The following is a 16388-nucleotide window of genomic DNA, read 5'->3' as shown; positions in this document are numbered from 1 at the left end:
AGCAGCCAGTACTGCAGATGTGAAATGAGGTGCTTTTAGATCTACACAATGACTTCCCCTTGAACTACACCATGCACTCCTTCCATACAATGCCTTGTCTGTTCCCCCACTATGATCCAACACATTCCCTACATTACCTCGATGTCATCCTTCCTCCTAAGAATCGCAACCCCCAATAATACCTATCCCACCCCCTCCCCCCTTTTATATTTATTTTCGCATCATATCAGCAGGCAAAGTCGATCCCGTAGAACTTGACCTAGCCAGTATACCCGATACTGAATACATCGTTTTGCACTTGCAATCAGAACGAGCCCTCCCTCAAACAAACCTGAAATCACACCCACCATAGCCCGGATAACTAAGACAGAAATGATTCGAAACCCACCATGTACTAAGCCCAAATACACTGACTGGTTCTACCAGGACAGGAAAGCCTATACGTTCCCCCCCACCCGTGCACCTCTATGCACAAAAGCGGAGGCCTATTTAGGCCCTGATGAGCCGCGCCGAGAGGCTGAAGCTGCAATGACAAAAAATGCTGACTGATCCGTGGAAGTCGCATTCCCTCACCACCCAGCATAGTCACCTCCGGAACCATAGATTAATGGCTGCCCGGTTTGATGCATAGCTGTAAGTCAAAACCCGGACACACTCATCGGACCCAACCCTCCAAAGAAATAACCTAAACCCGGTAATAACACCCAACACAGGTCCGAGCCTCCCCGGTCCCAGAGGAGAGACTCAGCCGCCCGCTGTGCCTCACTCCGATGATGGGACCAGAGAGTACGGAGGCGGGCAACAATATACCTCACAACCCACACCAATGCCCTCTCCCAATCAATCAAATGCACTACAACACTGAACGAACCACACAAAGTCTCAAAGATGCAGACAAAAAATTTAGCGAAACACCAAGGCGCACCTCCACATCGCCTCTCTGAACATGTGAGGAAAAGGACAAACACCGATCACTCGACCAACTAACAAATGGACACAGATCCACCAACTAATCAGAGACCGTAAAATAGGCATCCTCACACTACAAGAAACACACCTAGATCAAACATACATAGACAGTCTCCACCGACAGTTTGGGAAGTGACTAAGTATCCATTTCTCATCCCCGCCACACATCACAAATGCACAAGGAGTAGCAATAGTTCTCAACAGAGAGCTCACAAATACAAAAGGAGTCAAAACCACAGAAATCATCCCAGGTCGAGCCCTCTACATCTCTCTACCATGGCACGGAGAACTAATCATTAACGCATTAACCATTTACGCACCAAATGACCCAAGAGAAAATGAAAACTTCTGGCACCAACTACACAACTACTGGGAAAACCACAATCTCCCATACCCAGACATCCTACTGGGAGATCTCAACCTAGTCGAGGATGCTCTCGACAGATTTCCAAACTGCACAGACCCCCCCAACACAACCCGGGCCCTCACAGACCTCAAAGAGCACATACTCCTACAGGATGGATGGAGAAACGCCAACCCAAATGCACGTGCCTACTCATTCTTCCAAAACAGCACCAGAAGCAAGTCCCGAATCGACCGAATATATGTAAGCGAACAACTCATAGAATCAACAAGTGACTGGTCCATAGATGACACAGTGATACACATGGATGACAGACTAGTCTCAATGCGCATCGCCAACAAACAAACCCCATACATCAGAAAAGGTCGGTGGACCCTCCCACTACACATCCTACAAAACAAATGTTTCATTGACACAGTCAACTACCTAGGACGAAAACTAGAACAGGACATACAAGAACAAACAACCACCAGGTCAGAAACTCAAAACTCACAGAATCTCTTCAAAAGATTCAAAGATGATGTAATACGAGAAGCTAAACAAACTGCATGTAAAACAATCCCCCGTTCGCAAATGCATATAAACACTAAAAACACAACTCCAGATCCTATATAATGACCCAAAATATGCACACGAACCGAACCTTCAACTATCAGCTGACCTAATCCAACAACACATCATCGAAATAGAAACGGCACGAAGCAACCTCTCACGAAAAATGTCCTCAGCACAACACCAAATTGCAGGCGAAACACCCAGTAAGTACTGGTCCAAAATAAACCGGGAAGCACACCCCAGAGATATCCTCTTCTCACTAAAAATCCCTGACCCATCCCCGCCACAATACATCACCCGCTCAGACAAAATGACAAACCTAGCGTGAGACTACCACAAATCCATACAAACTGACACATCCCAAGCCACACCCCAAGAACGAGATAACGCGATACAAACAGCCTATGAGGCCATCCCAAATGAATCAAAACTTAACAAACACTCAAAGCTAAGTGAGAACATCTCAGAAGACACCATCCTCAGAGCCTTACAAATGTCGCAGAATGGAAAAGCAGCAGGAATAAATGGAATCCCATATGAATTCTGGAAAACACTCCAAGTACGTTTCCTCACACTCTCAAAAGATGGAACCCCAGTCTTCAACGTTATCCAAACACTCACCTGGATATTCAATGACATAGAAACCTATGGAACAACCCCCAAAGCACAGTTTGCAATGGGCTGGCTATGCCCACTATACAAGAAAAATGATCGTAGAGACATAGCAAACTATAGACCCATCACCCTACTAAACACAGATTACAAAATTTTCACAAAAGCTTTATCATTACACCTCTCAGAAATTGCACCCAATCTGCTACACCCGTCACAAGCAGGCTTCGTCCCCAGCTGGAACATCTTCGACCAAATCCGACTCACCAGCCTCATGGTAGATTACACCGAGGCAGTAGAAGAGAATGGAGTCATAATCACACTCGATCAAGAAAAGGCCTACAACCGTATCACACACGACTACCTCTGGCAAACCCTAGAGGCTTTCCAACTCCCTAGACAATTCAGCAATACCATCTGCACCCTATACCAACACGCAGAAACTGTTGTCATCATAAACGGAGAAATAAGCAAACCTTTCCTAGTCACACGCGGTGTACGACAAGGCGACCCCATATCCTGTCTACTATTCGACCTCACCATTGAACCGCTTGCTTGCCTCCTCCGCTCTTCCCCTCTACGCAGATTCAAAATCCCAGGATCCTCAGAACGACTAATCACAACCCTCTTCGCCGACGACACAACAGTATACCTAGCAGAATCAGATGACTTCATGACCCTAAAACAAATCCTAGATACCTGGTGCATCGCAGCAAAAGCCCGATTCAACGTTAACAAGACTGAAATCATCCCAATCGGATCCTCTGATTACCGGAAAAATGTCATTGACCAACGTCGAATACACGCTTCAGCAGCCCATTTCCTCACAAACATTCATCTAGTGCACGAGGGTGAAGCCATCAGGATCTTAGGAGGATGGATAGGAAATAACACGGATCCCTCGACGCCATGGGCCAACACACTAGAGAAAATACACGCAGCCCTAGCCCACTGAAATAAAAGCCACCCCACACTCAGAGGACGACGCCTCATTATCCAGATGATCATTGGAGGAATGACCCAATTCCTCACCGAAGTACGAGGCATGCCCAAACACATCGAAAAAAGCCTAACCTCTACAATACGCAAATTCATCTGGAATGACAACCGCACCCCCCTAGTAAGCATGAAAACACTCCACCTCCCTACATCCCAAGGCGGCATCGGACTCCTCGATCTCCAAAGTCAAAACCAAGCCATAGACCTCAAGTGGCTACGCCCCTTCCTCGACCTATTCAAGTTGCACCCCCTATGGGCATATCTAGCTGATGTACTAATAAATGACGCTGTCACGTCAGCCTCCGGGAACATCCACAAACTATCGCAAATCAACATTTTCCTACAGTCATGGGAAACAAGCACACACACAAAGTCAAAACTCCCCCACAATCTCCCCTGAATGTTATGAGCGGGCAAAACCTTCCACGCAAATTTCTCCACTTTAAAACTCCCCCCCTCCCTCCAAAACCAACTCCCCTTCTGGTATCACCTCATAGCAGGTCCAACGCTCAGATGAATGAACAACACACCTACCTCTAAATGTCTACATATGGCACACCACGTAAAAACAGTAAGCAACCTACTCCGCGTCACCAAACGACAACACGAGCCTAACCTCAACCCCCCACACTGCCCATGCCGAAACTGCCGCTGCAAACACTGTGTCACAGACAGATCCAACAGCTGCAAACACCCCCATTGCTGCGCAAAAGCCGCACACAAGGCGATATCCCTCCTCAATGCAAAATGGAACCCAGAATCACAACTGACACCCGACGGCCCCTCCCTCACAAAAAGGTGTAAACAACAAAACCTTAATGCAACCGAAAACAGAGAACAAATCATCTTCGACCCCACAACCAACACCCACGGAAACCTAGCAAATGTCTTCAGAGTTTTCACTGACCCTTACCTCCCCCGTACACTCCTACCAAGATGAAACGGCAGAGGAATACCACAAGACTTAACAACAATCTACACCGACGGCTCCTGCATTAATAACGGAGACACAAATGCACAAGCCGGGAGCAGTCTATGGTATGACCCAGATGATCCAAGAAACAAGGCCTACCGTCTCCCATCACACACAGCATCAAACCAGGCCGGAGAGGTAGCAGCAATACTCTTCGCCTCCCATGCGACCCCGATGAACACTCCACTCCACATCATAAGCGACTCCCGGTACGCGATCGACGGCCTCACCAAACACCTCCCACACTGGGAGGACAAAGGATGGATAGGAATTGAGAACGCCCCCCTTTTCCGTGCCACTGCATCAGAAAAACCCAACTTTTACTTATGGGACTTATTCCGACTTTTTGTCCTTTTTTTGCCTTATTTAAGGCCCATAAGTTCCCAAAAGTCAACTTTTAAGTCTCTAAGGAAATATGACTTATGGACTTTTTGTCCTTTTTTACCTTATTTAAGGCCCATAAGTGCATTTAAGTCACATAAGGACACCTTTAAGTAAAAGTCCTGATGTGCCGCCTCCCTACGACAATGCGCAGCAATCACAACGTTCACATGGACCAAGGGTCACTCCGGAAATGAAGGAAACACTGGTGCCAATGAGCTTGCACGCCAAGAAGCCCTCAAACCCACTCCTGACAATTTAGACCTATCCATTCCCGATGCTTTCAACCTAACCGGAGCAAAAATAGCTAAACTATCCCAAAAACTAGCATATCAAGGCATATGCAACTCCATGCCCACCCCGCACTGAACATCCACGACCTCTCACTTAGACATCACCCGATTCACAATACAATTACATACCGGCACAAAACCATCAGACGCGACACTATGGAAATCCCTCCAATCCCCGGCACTCACTCGACCAGTATCTGACTTCCTATGGAAATGTATGCACAATGCCCTCCGATGCGGCACCTTCTGGGACAAAATACCGGGGTATGAAGAACGGGCTATGTGCCCGACCTGCGGAACGCTCGAAACAATAAACCACATTATCTGCGAATGCTCAGCCTCAGGCCAAAAAATTATCTGGAATCTCACAAAATGACTCTGGACCAAAAAGGATACCACCTGGTACCCCCCTTCCCTAGGAATAGCCCTCGGATGCGGCTCCATCACCATCCGGAAACCAAACGGAACGATCAGGAGCGGAGCGACCCGTCTATACCGAATCCTCATATCGGAAGCCACACACCTCATCTGGAAACTATGCTGCGAACGCAGAATAGTACGAAACGACGACCCAGAACGAGCTCACTCACAAACGGAAATCACAAACAAATGGAAATACGCCATAAATAAATGCCTACAACTCGACTGCGCAATGACATACAACCGCTTCGGACACAAAGCCCTATCCAAAAAACCAGTCCTTCGTACATGGGGCGGCACCCTCAACAACGAGAACTCGCTGCCGGACGATTGGACTCACAACACAGAGGTTTTAGTGGGTATGGACCCCCCCTAGAGCCGCGAAGGCCCAAGGGGCGGATCGAGCCCCACACTGCCACGATTGGCGTGCGTAAGAGCATTTTTTCCTCTTTGGAGATCGGGTGAAACTCCCGCGACCAGCAGGCCTATTAGTCTCGGAACCAGCCGTTCTGACCTTCGACCCTTTTTGGGAATTGAGGTGGAAGGGTTGTCAGAACGTCTGGTGAAAATTGTATAGAGGGGGGGGGGGGGGGGTATGTAACGCTCTCCTGGCTGTAGCTCCCGCACAGCGCGTGTCACGCTGGTCATCCCGCGTGTACCTGCACATCTCCTGCCTCCTGCTGATAAATATTGTTCATGTGTGCAACCATATATGCCCCCGAACCCTATTCTAGGCATCGGTAACCCGTGAATGTGCCGCGCTCAGGTTCGGATGTTTCGAGTTTTGGCTGAGGTCACGCCCGTGTGACATACCCCCCCCCCCCCCTTCTATACAATTTTCACCAGACGTTCTCGGGAGCGATCCAACATCTTTAACACCCAATTTGGTAACCGCTAGGTTGCTCACGTGAACGTCTGGTTACGAGACTACAGGCCTATAGGGGCAGATCGATTATCTGGATGCCTATAGAGCCGTTACGCTCCTCAAAAAAAAAAAAAAACACAAGCAATGGCACCTGGCGGGAAGAGCAATTTGAGTGTGAGACGAGGGTGGAACGTCGTTCCCGTCCGTCCCCGCCTGCTGCGCAGTTCAGAGGGCACATCTCAAAAGGTATACGCGCCTGCGCGTCCGACGTTTTCGTCCTCTTACGTGCCGGTCACGGTTTATTTTCCCTTCTGGCTTGCGACTCATGGTGCAGTTACCTCAGTACTGTTGCGCCTGGTCATGTAAACGTAAACGCCTTCAGTATCAATACCAACCCTACCGTGACCACTGTTAATCAATGTTGCGGATGTTGAGAAAGAGTCTAAGACTTTGGCTCAGTAAATTGTTGCACACATGAAAGGCTATAATTGATCAACATGTTTATCTGATCATGAGAGAACGCTCATGTACATGATATTTCTACTAGAATTGCACGTAGCTACATCACACATAGGCCAGAAGCAGCGCCATTATCAGAACGGACATGGTCAATCTCTGCAAGTTGTTCTTCCTTTCCTCATTTCTAGGACCGTCACCTGCGCGATTCGTAAACCAGTCAAACCTGGTTCCTAGAAGCTCAACTTGCCCCCTTTCGACTAAGCCAACGAGACGTCCGAATTCACTGAAGATCCTGATGAGCGAACTCTCGATGACTGCGATGATCCATGCGAAGCCGGCGATGCTTGTTTTGATGGCTGCTGCCCTATTAGCGTCCCTCCAGAGATGGCGGTACATATCGTGTAAAATGTTTGAGAGGAGAACAGCAATACACATCCTCAATCCAAGCGATAGAAGGAAACTTCTTGAGGCAGACCCATGTAGGAGGAGGAGCGACATCCACAAACTGAAGCCACTAAGGATTACGAGTGCCGACAACGACAGCAATTCAGCACTGTTCGGAATATCTCTGTAGGTGAGGTCCGGATACAACTTGATGAGAGCTCCGTCGCCTTTTGACCACATGTAGAAGCGCCAGTAGGACCGACTGCCATCATTCCACCACGGATGTGTAACCACAACATCGGGTGCGGCATGGAAACCCCCGCCGCCCCGCTCAATCGAGTATGCCCTCTTTCTGATGCATAAGTCAATGTCCTCTCCGCCACCAGTCTTTGGGAAGGTTACATCGAACTCGACATTATCCTTCACGTTCCGACGAACCATGAGATTGGCAGTAACACCCCAAGGCAAATCACACGCCATGGCCATGTCGCCTGCCTTCGTGGCAATGTCCCAAAAATAAGTTACACCAGCGAGGTGTACAGCCGCAGTGTATATAGTATCTGCAGAGGGAAACTGAGAATTGCCGACGAATCCAGCAGCGCTGGGATGAGCACGAATGATTTCTTCCGCCTTGCGGAGGATATTGGGCTCTGGTTTCACGTCGTCGTCCAGAAAAAGGATCCATTCAGCCGCAGACTCTTTCATGCCGCGGTTCCGAGATGCAGAAGCGCCGCGATTAACATCGTTGATACGGATGCGGACATCAGGTCGAACAGAATATTTGTCAAGCTGGGAGATATTGGGTGACTTAGGGTCATCTATGATGATAATAAACATGACCGTGCAGGTAGTTGACGACTCCAGAGACAAGAATGCATCAAGATAGGGAAGCGACACCCTATAACATGGTATCACCACGTCTAGAGTGAGCTTGCGTTTCACGTCTGGTTGATGTCTGCCGACCCAATTCTCCACCGTTGATGTCGCACTGTCCAGCGGTTGAAAGGTCCAGTCTACTGCAGAAACCTTGCAATAACGTGCACCGCCACTACCTCCCATTGTGTTGCGAATGCGGGACGGAATCATCCCGGAGCAATCCCAGCGTCTGTACAATTGGAACAGGAATGGGTCGCCGTCCTGATTGATGAACGAGTCTGGGATGACCTTTCCGCCGAAGATATCCATATGCGTTCTGTGAACGACCGGAAATGTGGGCATACCGGGGAATGTGGTATCTGTCAGGGCGACACATCCGAAGCCCTCTGGAACGCCCTCCCGCCGGACAAAGTCGGCGAAGGTGTCATGAACTGCAGACAGCCAATTGCTGTCTTCCAAAATGACGTCGTCACCCAAGAGGATAAAGTAGTCGCAACCATCTTGCCATGCTCGGAGAGCACAGCGACGCCAAAGCGCACAGACATGGCCCCTCGGAAAGTCACATGCCAAAGTCACAACATCAAAAATCCCCTCATCTCGCAAGACAGTCTCAGCCTCGTTTCCATCCAGCTTTAAGAGAAACTCGTCATCATGGTCGATGGCGAGGTACACTTGCAGTCGGAATCGCTGACCAAGACGGCTCCTATCGTCTATGGTGGTGCGCAGCAGTGATCGTGCAAATTCGCGGAGATTGTTGAGACAGGCATATGGGGAGACAGATCCTCTGGAAGTGATAGGAAGAAGGATGCCAAAGGTCCTCCCTCGGACGTGTAGGTCCACGGTTTCGCTAGTCTGCATGCCTACGAGGAGACGTTGATGCTCCTCCTTGGTTGCACCTAACAAAAGGCGATCCATCTCCCCAGAGATCCATTCTGCTGTTCGCGCCATACCGACTTCGAGGGTAACCTGAGGACTCCACTGTAAAAGAGACTGCACAAAGTCGTTGTTGGAGTTACGAGATCCAACTCCAACGGGCTTGTTGAGATCGTAGCGAAAGTGTACCTGCTCACGACTGAGCTTCGCACACTGCACCGCAATACCGGCAAGCTCCTGGATAGAGACAGCACGGTCTGAACCGATGTTCACCGCGCTCGTGTAACCAGATCGAAGTAAACGGATGATCCCTTCGACCGCATCGTCGATGTAGCAGAAGGACCTCCTTTGAAACCCGTCTCCCCAGAGCTCTAGATCGAAAGGGAAGGTCCCCGCCGCTCTTGCAGCCAAAGCTTTCCGAAGAAGTGCGGCGGGGGCCTTCTCGCGACCTCCGTTCCAACATCCGCCAGGCCCGTACACATTGTGAAAGCGAGCAACACGTATCGCAAGCGTTGATGCATACGAATGTAGTACCTGCTCCGTGTTCAGCTTTTCCAACCCATACAAGCCTTGCGGACAAGGAGGTAGCGCTGCCCAGACATCATCTTCCCTCAGAGAGACATCCACGTCCCCGTTACCTTGCAGTGAATCGGGATATACACATGCCGAGGATGCGTAGAAGAATCCGCGCACATTATGTGAGAGACAAGCCGAGAGCAGATTCAGAATCATAGAATGATTTTCTTCGTAGATGATGAGATTATTGTCAGAATGAATGACCCCCATGCCGCCCACTGTAGCTGCAAAATGAAGTACGACGTCGACGCCGTGGACTGCCTTCATGCAAAATGTCGGGTCGCAGAGGTTACCCAGCAGGAAATCTGCATTCCGAGGAACATCGAGATAGGACTGGGGATTTATGTCCGTGACGCGAACTTTGTAGCCATCGGCACACAGACGTCGGGCAACGTGGCCACCCTCCAGCAACGTTAGTAAATCCAGTCTATCCCGGACAGGAACAAACTCACGATAAATCCGTGGCCGCCAGTTACCAATATCTTGCTGTCTGGAGATAACATGGAGGGAAGACTGGCATGCAGTTTCGTGGTCATTGCGCCCTTATATCCCCGACTGGCTGGCTTGCCCTTCTGCGGAATTCCGGAAGATGATCGGTGTCAAAGGTGGCCTCGTCCAGAACCGGAGGTAGTGCAGCTGACCCCTGTTGACATGTAGGGACGTGATGACTCTCCTGAATTAGAAGACAGGAGGGTGCATGCTTCTGGACATTGGACGTGGGACAGCTCTCGCCTCTGCAAGAACATCCGATTGCGACTACACTCCCAACCTACGAGATGGATTTTGACCTTCTCCGACGGTCACAGGCGGCACTGAAGACAGGCGTGCGCTAGTTCCGGACAGTCTGCAGTACACCAGGCCGTCAACTGAGACGGACCTCGACGTAATTCCCGTTCATACCTTATCCAACTAATTCAGCGCCCTGATACTGCGCAAACCTTCTATCAGTACTAGTATGAGCTGTGTGAGACGACGGGTTATAATTCTGGGATTGCCACCGACCAATCGGCCTAAAGAGAGTGGTTCGTAGAGCGCCTGATAGCGATGAATGGACGAACTTACCATTATAGCCCATTTCGAACGAGTCATAAACGCGTCGCATGGGGGAGCTTCTTGCGGGCCGTTCAATAGCCACTACATACGACCAGCGCCCAGTCGGGGTGTCGCCATCCAAGATCATTTGGGAAGCGGAGTGTATAAGTTTACCGGAGCGTCTCTGGACACTGCCTTCGGCGGCATCGTTAAGACTTCGACGCGTTCAACTGGACTCCTTGACGCCCCCTTCCCCTCTGCAGCCCCAGCGCCTGATAATATGCCAGCAATGGAGGTATGTTGCAGGTTAGACCGCACAAAATAACAAGAAAGTCACATACGATACGACAGGGCAGTCTTAACTCTTCGTCAGACAACGACAGCCCTCAAGACGAAGGCCTCAGATTCACCCCAACCCAGGATTGGTTTTCTTTCAACATTAATACTTGGAGACTGCTCTTTCCCAGGGTGACGTCTCCAACGCCGCGTGTGTTGGAGATTGGATCCTGGGAGGGTCGTTCCGCCGTTTTTCTCCTGACAGAGCTTTGTGCCAAAGGCGGAGACATCGTCTGTGTGGACCATTTCGACCTCATGCGAACCAGTGCGGGACGGGAGCGGTATGCGAAGATCACGCATAACCTCACCCTCACGAGAAAGCCGTTCCGCATCCTTGACCAGTTCAGCTTCCCGGCGCTGATGACTCTCTTGGAGGAAGAGATGTCAGCTGCCGATCCTGGCTTTGACTGGATCTACATAGATGGCTCGCATGAGGCCGACGACACCTTCTTGGACGGAGAGCTAGCATGGCGCTTGGCCAAGAAGGGTGCTATCGTCATTTTCGACGACTATCGCTGGGACAAGGAGCCGGACGATAGCATCCACCACCCGAAACGCGGCATTGACGCGTTTATGACCCTCCACACTGGGGAGTACGAGGTATTGTCGAGCTCCACGCAGTACCAGGTTGTAATCCAGAAATCATCCGATATGCGCATCGGGTACCTTGTCACGGAGAGAGTTGAACAAAGGTTGGACGACGCACTGGGATACGGCATCCATCTTGCGTTGACCGTTGACTCTGCATACGCCGCAGCGACTGCCGTCGCAATCCGCAGCGCGGTCGTACACACGAGCGGAAGGATGACAATCTACGTTGTCGATTGCGGGTTAACGATCAAGGATCGAGAAGGCATCCGCGTGTCTGCACCTCAGACACCAAATGTAACAATCATGTTCATCGATTTACCGAACCGTGCGTTCGCAGCCGGCGGAAATTCGACCTGGGCGAAGATAGACATGATCTCTCTCCTACCCGTTGAGCGCGTCCTGTACCTCGATGCCGACGTACTCGTTCGAGGAGACTTGAAGCGCCTGTGGGATGTGAATCTGGGGGGAAACGCCTTGGGAGCTGTCGTAGATCTGGGTTTTCCGATGGGCCACAGTGATATACAGCGGGCTGAGTACTTCAACGCTGGGGTCCTGTTGATGGACTTGACCAAGATCAGAGCCAACATCGCCGACCTGAAGGAGCTTGCTGGAGTAATGAAAGAGTCCAGGTTTCGAGATCAGGACGTGTTGAACATCCACTTCCGTGGAGACTGGCTTCCGCTGGAGCTGAAGTGGAATGCGCAGGGATTGGGAACCTACGCCGAGCTTCCTTCGGCGGACCGTGACACACTCGACTTGTCGGATCTGCAGTGTCCGTCCATCGTGCATTTCACGGGCCCCGTTCACCCAGGAATAAAACACATTCTGAATCCCTACTTACAACCATACACGGCCAAACCTTGGGGTTATGCTGGAGCGCCTGGACATCCATTCCAAGGAGAGTGGTGGCAAGTCGTAGAGCAGACGGCGTGGAAGGGCTGGAGGTCGACGAAATTTTTTCGCGAGACCTGCATCGGAGCTAAGGAAAAGGCAACACAGGATGCGTTGGAACAGTTCGAGGATATCGTCAAGCGCGAAACACCCATGGAGTAACGCGGCAAATGGCCCAGACGGTATTACTGGCACGTCAGAAAGTATAAATATGAGGGAGGTGAACAATGATGCATACATACCGGCGTACGTACTGACGGACCACGAGTCCCACGGAAGCTCTTTCTCATCGTCTGAACGAAGAGGAGTATTGCTGCAAGTGTGTAGACCTCAACACCTCGGGCCCGGGTGCGCGCGTCATGTCTGGACTTATTTACTATGTATGTTACACGGACTAAGTCGGCGGTGAACGACATTAGTCGCTTGTCGACCTCTTCTGAAGGTCGACGACGTCAAGGGTTTAATGTCGCGCTTAGATCACACGGCGTTAAAATAGGACTAGTACCTCGATTGCAAGCGCCGGGGCAAGAATGACAATGATGAATCCATTACACGAAATAAACACAGCCTTAGGCTATGAAAGTCCGTCCGAGTAATCACACAGCATAAACTCGATACCTACCACGACGAAAGTACAAATATGGGTTTTATTGGATGTTCGCACAGTGCAAGATGGACAGTAAAAGAGCATACGGGAAGACGATGGGACAAGTACGAGGCAAGGCCAGATTGAATCGCGGGACGCCAGGGGTTTACCAGCGGTTGTCATCAAAGCCATCTTGGTATCCTGAAGAAGTCGCCGCGTCAGCAGAGGCAGCAGACACGCACAGCGCATCACGGCAAACAGCACACACCTTGGTCGAACCCGACCTGGTCACCCTGGTCAAACCCAAAGCGGTCACCCTGGTTAAAACCAACCTGCTCCCCCTGGTCAAAACCGACCTGCTCCCCCTGGTTAAAACCGACCTGCTCGCCTTGGTTGAAACCCATGTTCTCGCCTTGGCCGAAGCCCATCTGTTCGCCTCGCTCGAAGCCGACCTCCTGCTCGTGGTGTTCAAACTTCTCGATACCCTCCGTCAGTAGGAAGCCGCCAAGTAAGCCAGCACCGCCTTGAATAATTGTCAGCCACACACAGCATATACAGGGACGAATGGCGCGGAGACAGAGGCGCACCTGCGGCGACGGCTGTCCCGATGCCATGATGCTTCTTGCGGGGCGCCTGTATAACTTCGACTTGTGACGCTGAGGCCATGCCCGGCGGTGGCATCGGCGAGCTCATGGGCGGGCGTCCTCCCAACCAACCTAACAGTGATATTGCGATCTCCGTTAGCTCGCACAGAAACCCATAGCCACGGACGCTGCCACGCACCACGCTGCTCGTCCTGTTGCTGTACGGGGGGGCGCGAACCATACGGGCTCACTGGGCCCGGACCGGGGCTACGGCCAGGGCTGGGACCACCATACTGAGGCGTGTAGCTGTCGTATCGTTGCTGAGGAGGGGGAGGGCCCTGGCCGTATCGCACAGGCGGGTTGTATCCGCTCGGGGAGTAGGGACTGGCGCTCCGACGGTCGGGTGGGGGCGGCCCAGAGGGTGCCGCGTAGTGATGCGGCGACGACGAGGGCGGCCCGAGGGGGTGTACCCACGACGGGCGGGGAGGGTCTTCACGCGTGTTCACGTAGAACCTGTTGGATCGCGGACGATGTCAGCCCCGAGCAGCGCCGTGGCAATCTGAGAGGTTACCATGCGTTGTAACTGCGAGATTACAGGATCAGCTGTAGATATGGAAAGAACTAACGATATCGACACGCACTTCGCATCGTATTGCTCAATCCACCCGGGAGGGAGATCCCGGGAGTCAGGGTTTCTTGGTTGACCTCCGTACGACATGACTTGGTGGGTGTAGATGAAGAGAACTGCTGTGCAGCTGCAATCGCCTTCCGAGCCTTATATGTCGCGAGCCTGCGCGGCCGGCCCCGCTGATCCTTTCAAGTTTGTATCACTGATCTCTGGGAGTGTACACTGCCGCGGACAGTGTATAGCCCTTGAGACACTCTGCTTGCAACGTCTTGTGTTGTGCTGCGGTGCTCATCGCTTTCACTGAGCATGGCTGGATCGGTCTGAGCTGCATTGCCATTTCCGCCAACTGTGCATGCATACATAGAGTATACACCAGCATATGTTTGTCACCGCGTGTGTTCTTGCCGACTTCCGTGCATACGATATCGTGACGTGTTAGTGCTGATCAATTGAGGTAGGTGTTCTCTTCTTGAACTCGTGCTGCGATCATCCCTCCGAGATCGTCTGTGTCCCTCAAACTGTTGCTCCAGCGTTCAATGCATAGCCAACCAGTTGCAGTAACAGCGAAACCAACCAGTCCAATCATTAATCCGAACGCAATTACACGTATCGTCAAGCACTATGAATTCGAAAGAGCAGCGCCACGGCCTCCCTCGAGATGACTACTCAGCTAAGTAGCGGCTCAAGCCTTCGGTTTTTTGTGCTTCTTCTCTTTCACCAGCTGCTCCACTTTGGCAGGCGTCGCGACGGGGAATGCTACGGGGGTCGCGATGGGCGTCGCAGCCGCATCCTTCTTCGACTTCTTGGGCGGCGGCGGCTTCACCTCATCCTCATCCTCGGAGCTGTCATCAGACGATTCATCCTCAGAGCTGTCATCAGATGAAGTAACCACCGGTGCATGAGTCTCTTGTACTGGGGAAGCAACAGCCTGTGGAGGCCAACTTCATCAGCTCCACATTCATGGCGAAGATCCAATGTGAACGTACAACCAGCGCTGCAGGAGCCGCTGTGGTTGCGGGAGTAACGTTGGGTGTAGTCGCGCTACGCTCGCTGTTGGCCTTGAGATACTCAGTCTTCTTGATCATCCACTCGTCCTTGGCAACCCTCTGGCGAATTTCATATGCCTGTGGAAGCGACCCATAAGCATGTGCACGTTAAGTCAATCTCAGGAGCTAAGCACCTCTTTCTGCTCCTTCGGCATCTCAGTCCACAGCTTGGAAATGATCCCCAAAAGCGCGTTGTTCGGCAAGTCCGGATTTTTCTCTTTCAGCTCTTGGCGAACTTCGTTCTGGAAGAAGATGTAGGAGGACGCAGGACGCTTTGGTGCGTTCGGGTCCCTGGGTATCTTTTTCTTTTTCTCGCTTTCCTCAGTCACGACGCGCGACTTTCGCTTGCTTCCTGCGAGTGTAGGGGTAGTGGGAGGAGGGGCCATCACGAAGCCATTGGGATGGGGCTGGATCGCGGCCGAGCTGTACGGGACATGGGTGACCATCTGCGCAAACTGGTCGGCGATGGCAGCGCAGTTGCGCATTGTCTCAGCTACAGCGCCGAGGCTGCCGATAAGCTAGGAGCCGCCCGACGTGTCGTAAGGACAGGGACGCGTATGGTGACGTGAGGGGGACTTGCCTGCATTTTCTGATACTCGAATTGAGCGAGGCCCTCAGGGAGATTGGCCATGATGACTAGGCCGGTGAGCGCGAGCAAGGACTCGGACGCGTTGTAGTGAGGCAGTAAGAATGGCCTGAAGTGGGGGTAAGAAAGTGATGAAGCGTTTTTGATGCCAGCTAGACGTTGTATATGTTTGGTTCAATTGATATTTGTAGCACTTACAAACAGGTTTAAACCCCGTTAGTCCTCCTTTCTATCGACTCTATTGTGCCTCGCGTGACCAATTGAAGCGGTGTCAATCGATAGAGTCTTGCGCGTGTACGCTTGGAACAGAGCATTCTGCGCGAATTCTCGATGTGCAGACGGAGCATCCAAGATAGAGAGGTTGTAGCAAAGCACTGGATTTGTGCCTCGGCCATGCTCGGGGGAAAGCGTGGGAAAGGTACCCCAAAATGGTAAGCGGAGTTATAAAGGAGGGTTGAGATAGAAGCGGAGCCTGAAAGGGTGGTATCTTAGCCTGACCTCTGACCATC

At 51.4% G+C, this 16388-nt stretch overlaps 4 protein-coding genes across 4 annotated transcripts; 1 reads left to right on the top strand and 3 right to left on the bottom strand.

The window, feature by feature from the left end:
• Nucleotides 1-6995: 6995 nt before the first annotated feature.
• SCP_0202870 (NAD-dependent epimerase/dehydratase) lies at nt 6996-10135 on the bottom strand (the record flags this gene model as incomplete). Its single annotated transcript, XM_027754202.1, has 2 exons — nt 6996-10001; nt 10052-10135. 2 exons carry the CDS (start codon nt 10133-10135, stop codon nt 6996-6998), a joined length of 3090 nt encoding a protein of 1029 aa, XP_027610003.1.
• Nucleotides 10136-10920: 785 nt separating this feature from the next.
• Nucleotides 10921-12611, top strand: SCP_0202860 (glycosyltransferase family 8 protein; the record flags this gene model as incomplete). The annotated part of the gene is made up of 2 exons (XM_027754201.1): nt 10921-10926; nt 10983-12611. 2 exons carry the CDS (start codon nt 10921-10923, stop codon nt 12609-12611), a joined length of 1635 nt encoding a protein of 544 aa, XP_027610002.1.
• Nucleotides 12612-13201: 590 nt separating this feature from the next.
• SCP_0202850 (hypothetical protein) lies at nt 13202-14337 on the bottom strand (the record flags this gene model as incomplete). Its single annotated transcript, XM_027754200.1, has 7 exons — nt 13202-13236; nt 13304-13367; nt 13416-13558; nt 13623-13751; nt 13819-14132; nt 14191-14202; nt 14261-14337. 7 exons carry the CDS (start codon nt 14335-14337, stop codon nt 13202-13204), a joined length of 774 nt encoding a protein of 257 aa, XP_027610001.1.
• A 592-nt stretch (nt 14338-14929) lies between these two features.
• On the bottom strand, nt 14930-15924 carry SCP_0202840 (predicted protein; the record flags this gene model as incomplete). Its single annotated transcript, XM_027754199.1, has 4 exons — nt 14930-15175; nt 15234-15371; nt 15428-15811; nt 15874-15924. 4 exons carry the CDS (start codon nt 15922-15924, stop codon nt 14930-14932), a joined length of 819 nt encoding a protein of 272 aa, XP_027610000.1.
• Between the last annotated feature and the right edge of the window lie 464 nt (nt 15925-16388).

The sequence above is a fragment of the Sparassis crispa genome (genome assembly GCF_003851025.1).
Source record: "Sparassis crispa DNA, contig_000001F, whole genome shotgun sequence".
NCBI classification, from domain to species: domain Eukaryota; kingdom Fungi; phylum Basidiomycota; class Agaricomycetes; order Polyporales; family Sparassidaceae; genus Sparassis; species Sparassis crispa.
This window is presented reverse-complemented; position numbering and strand designations above follow the sequence as displayed.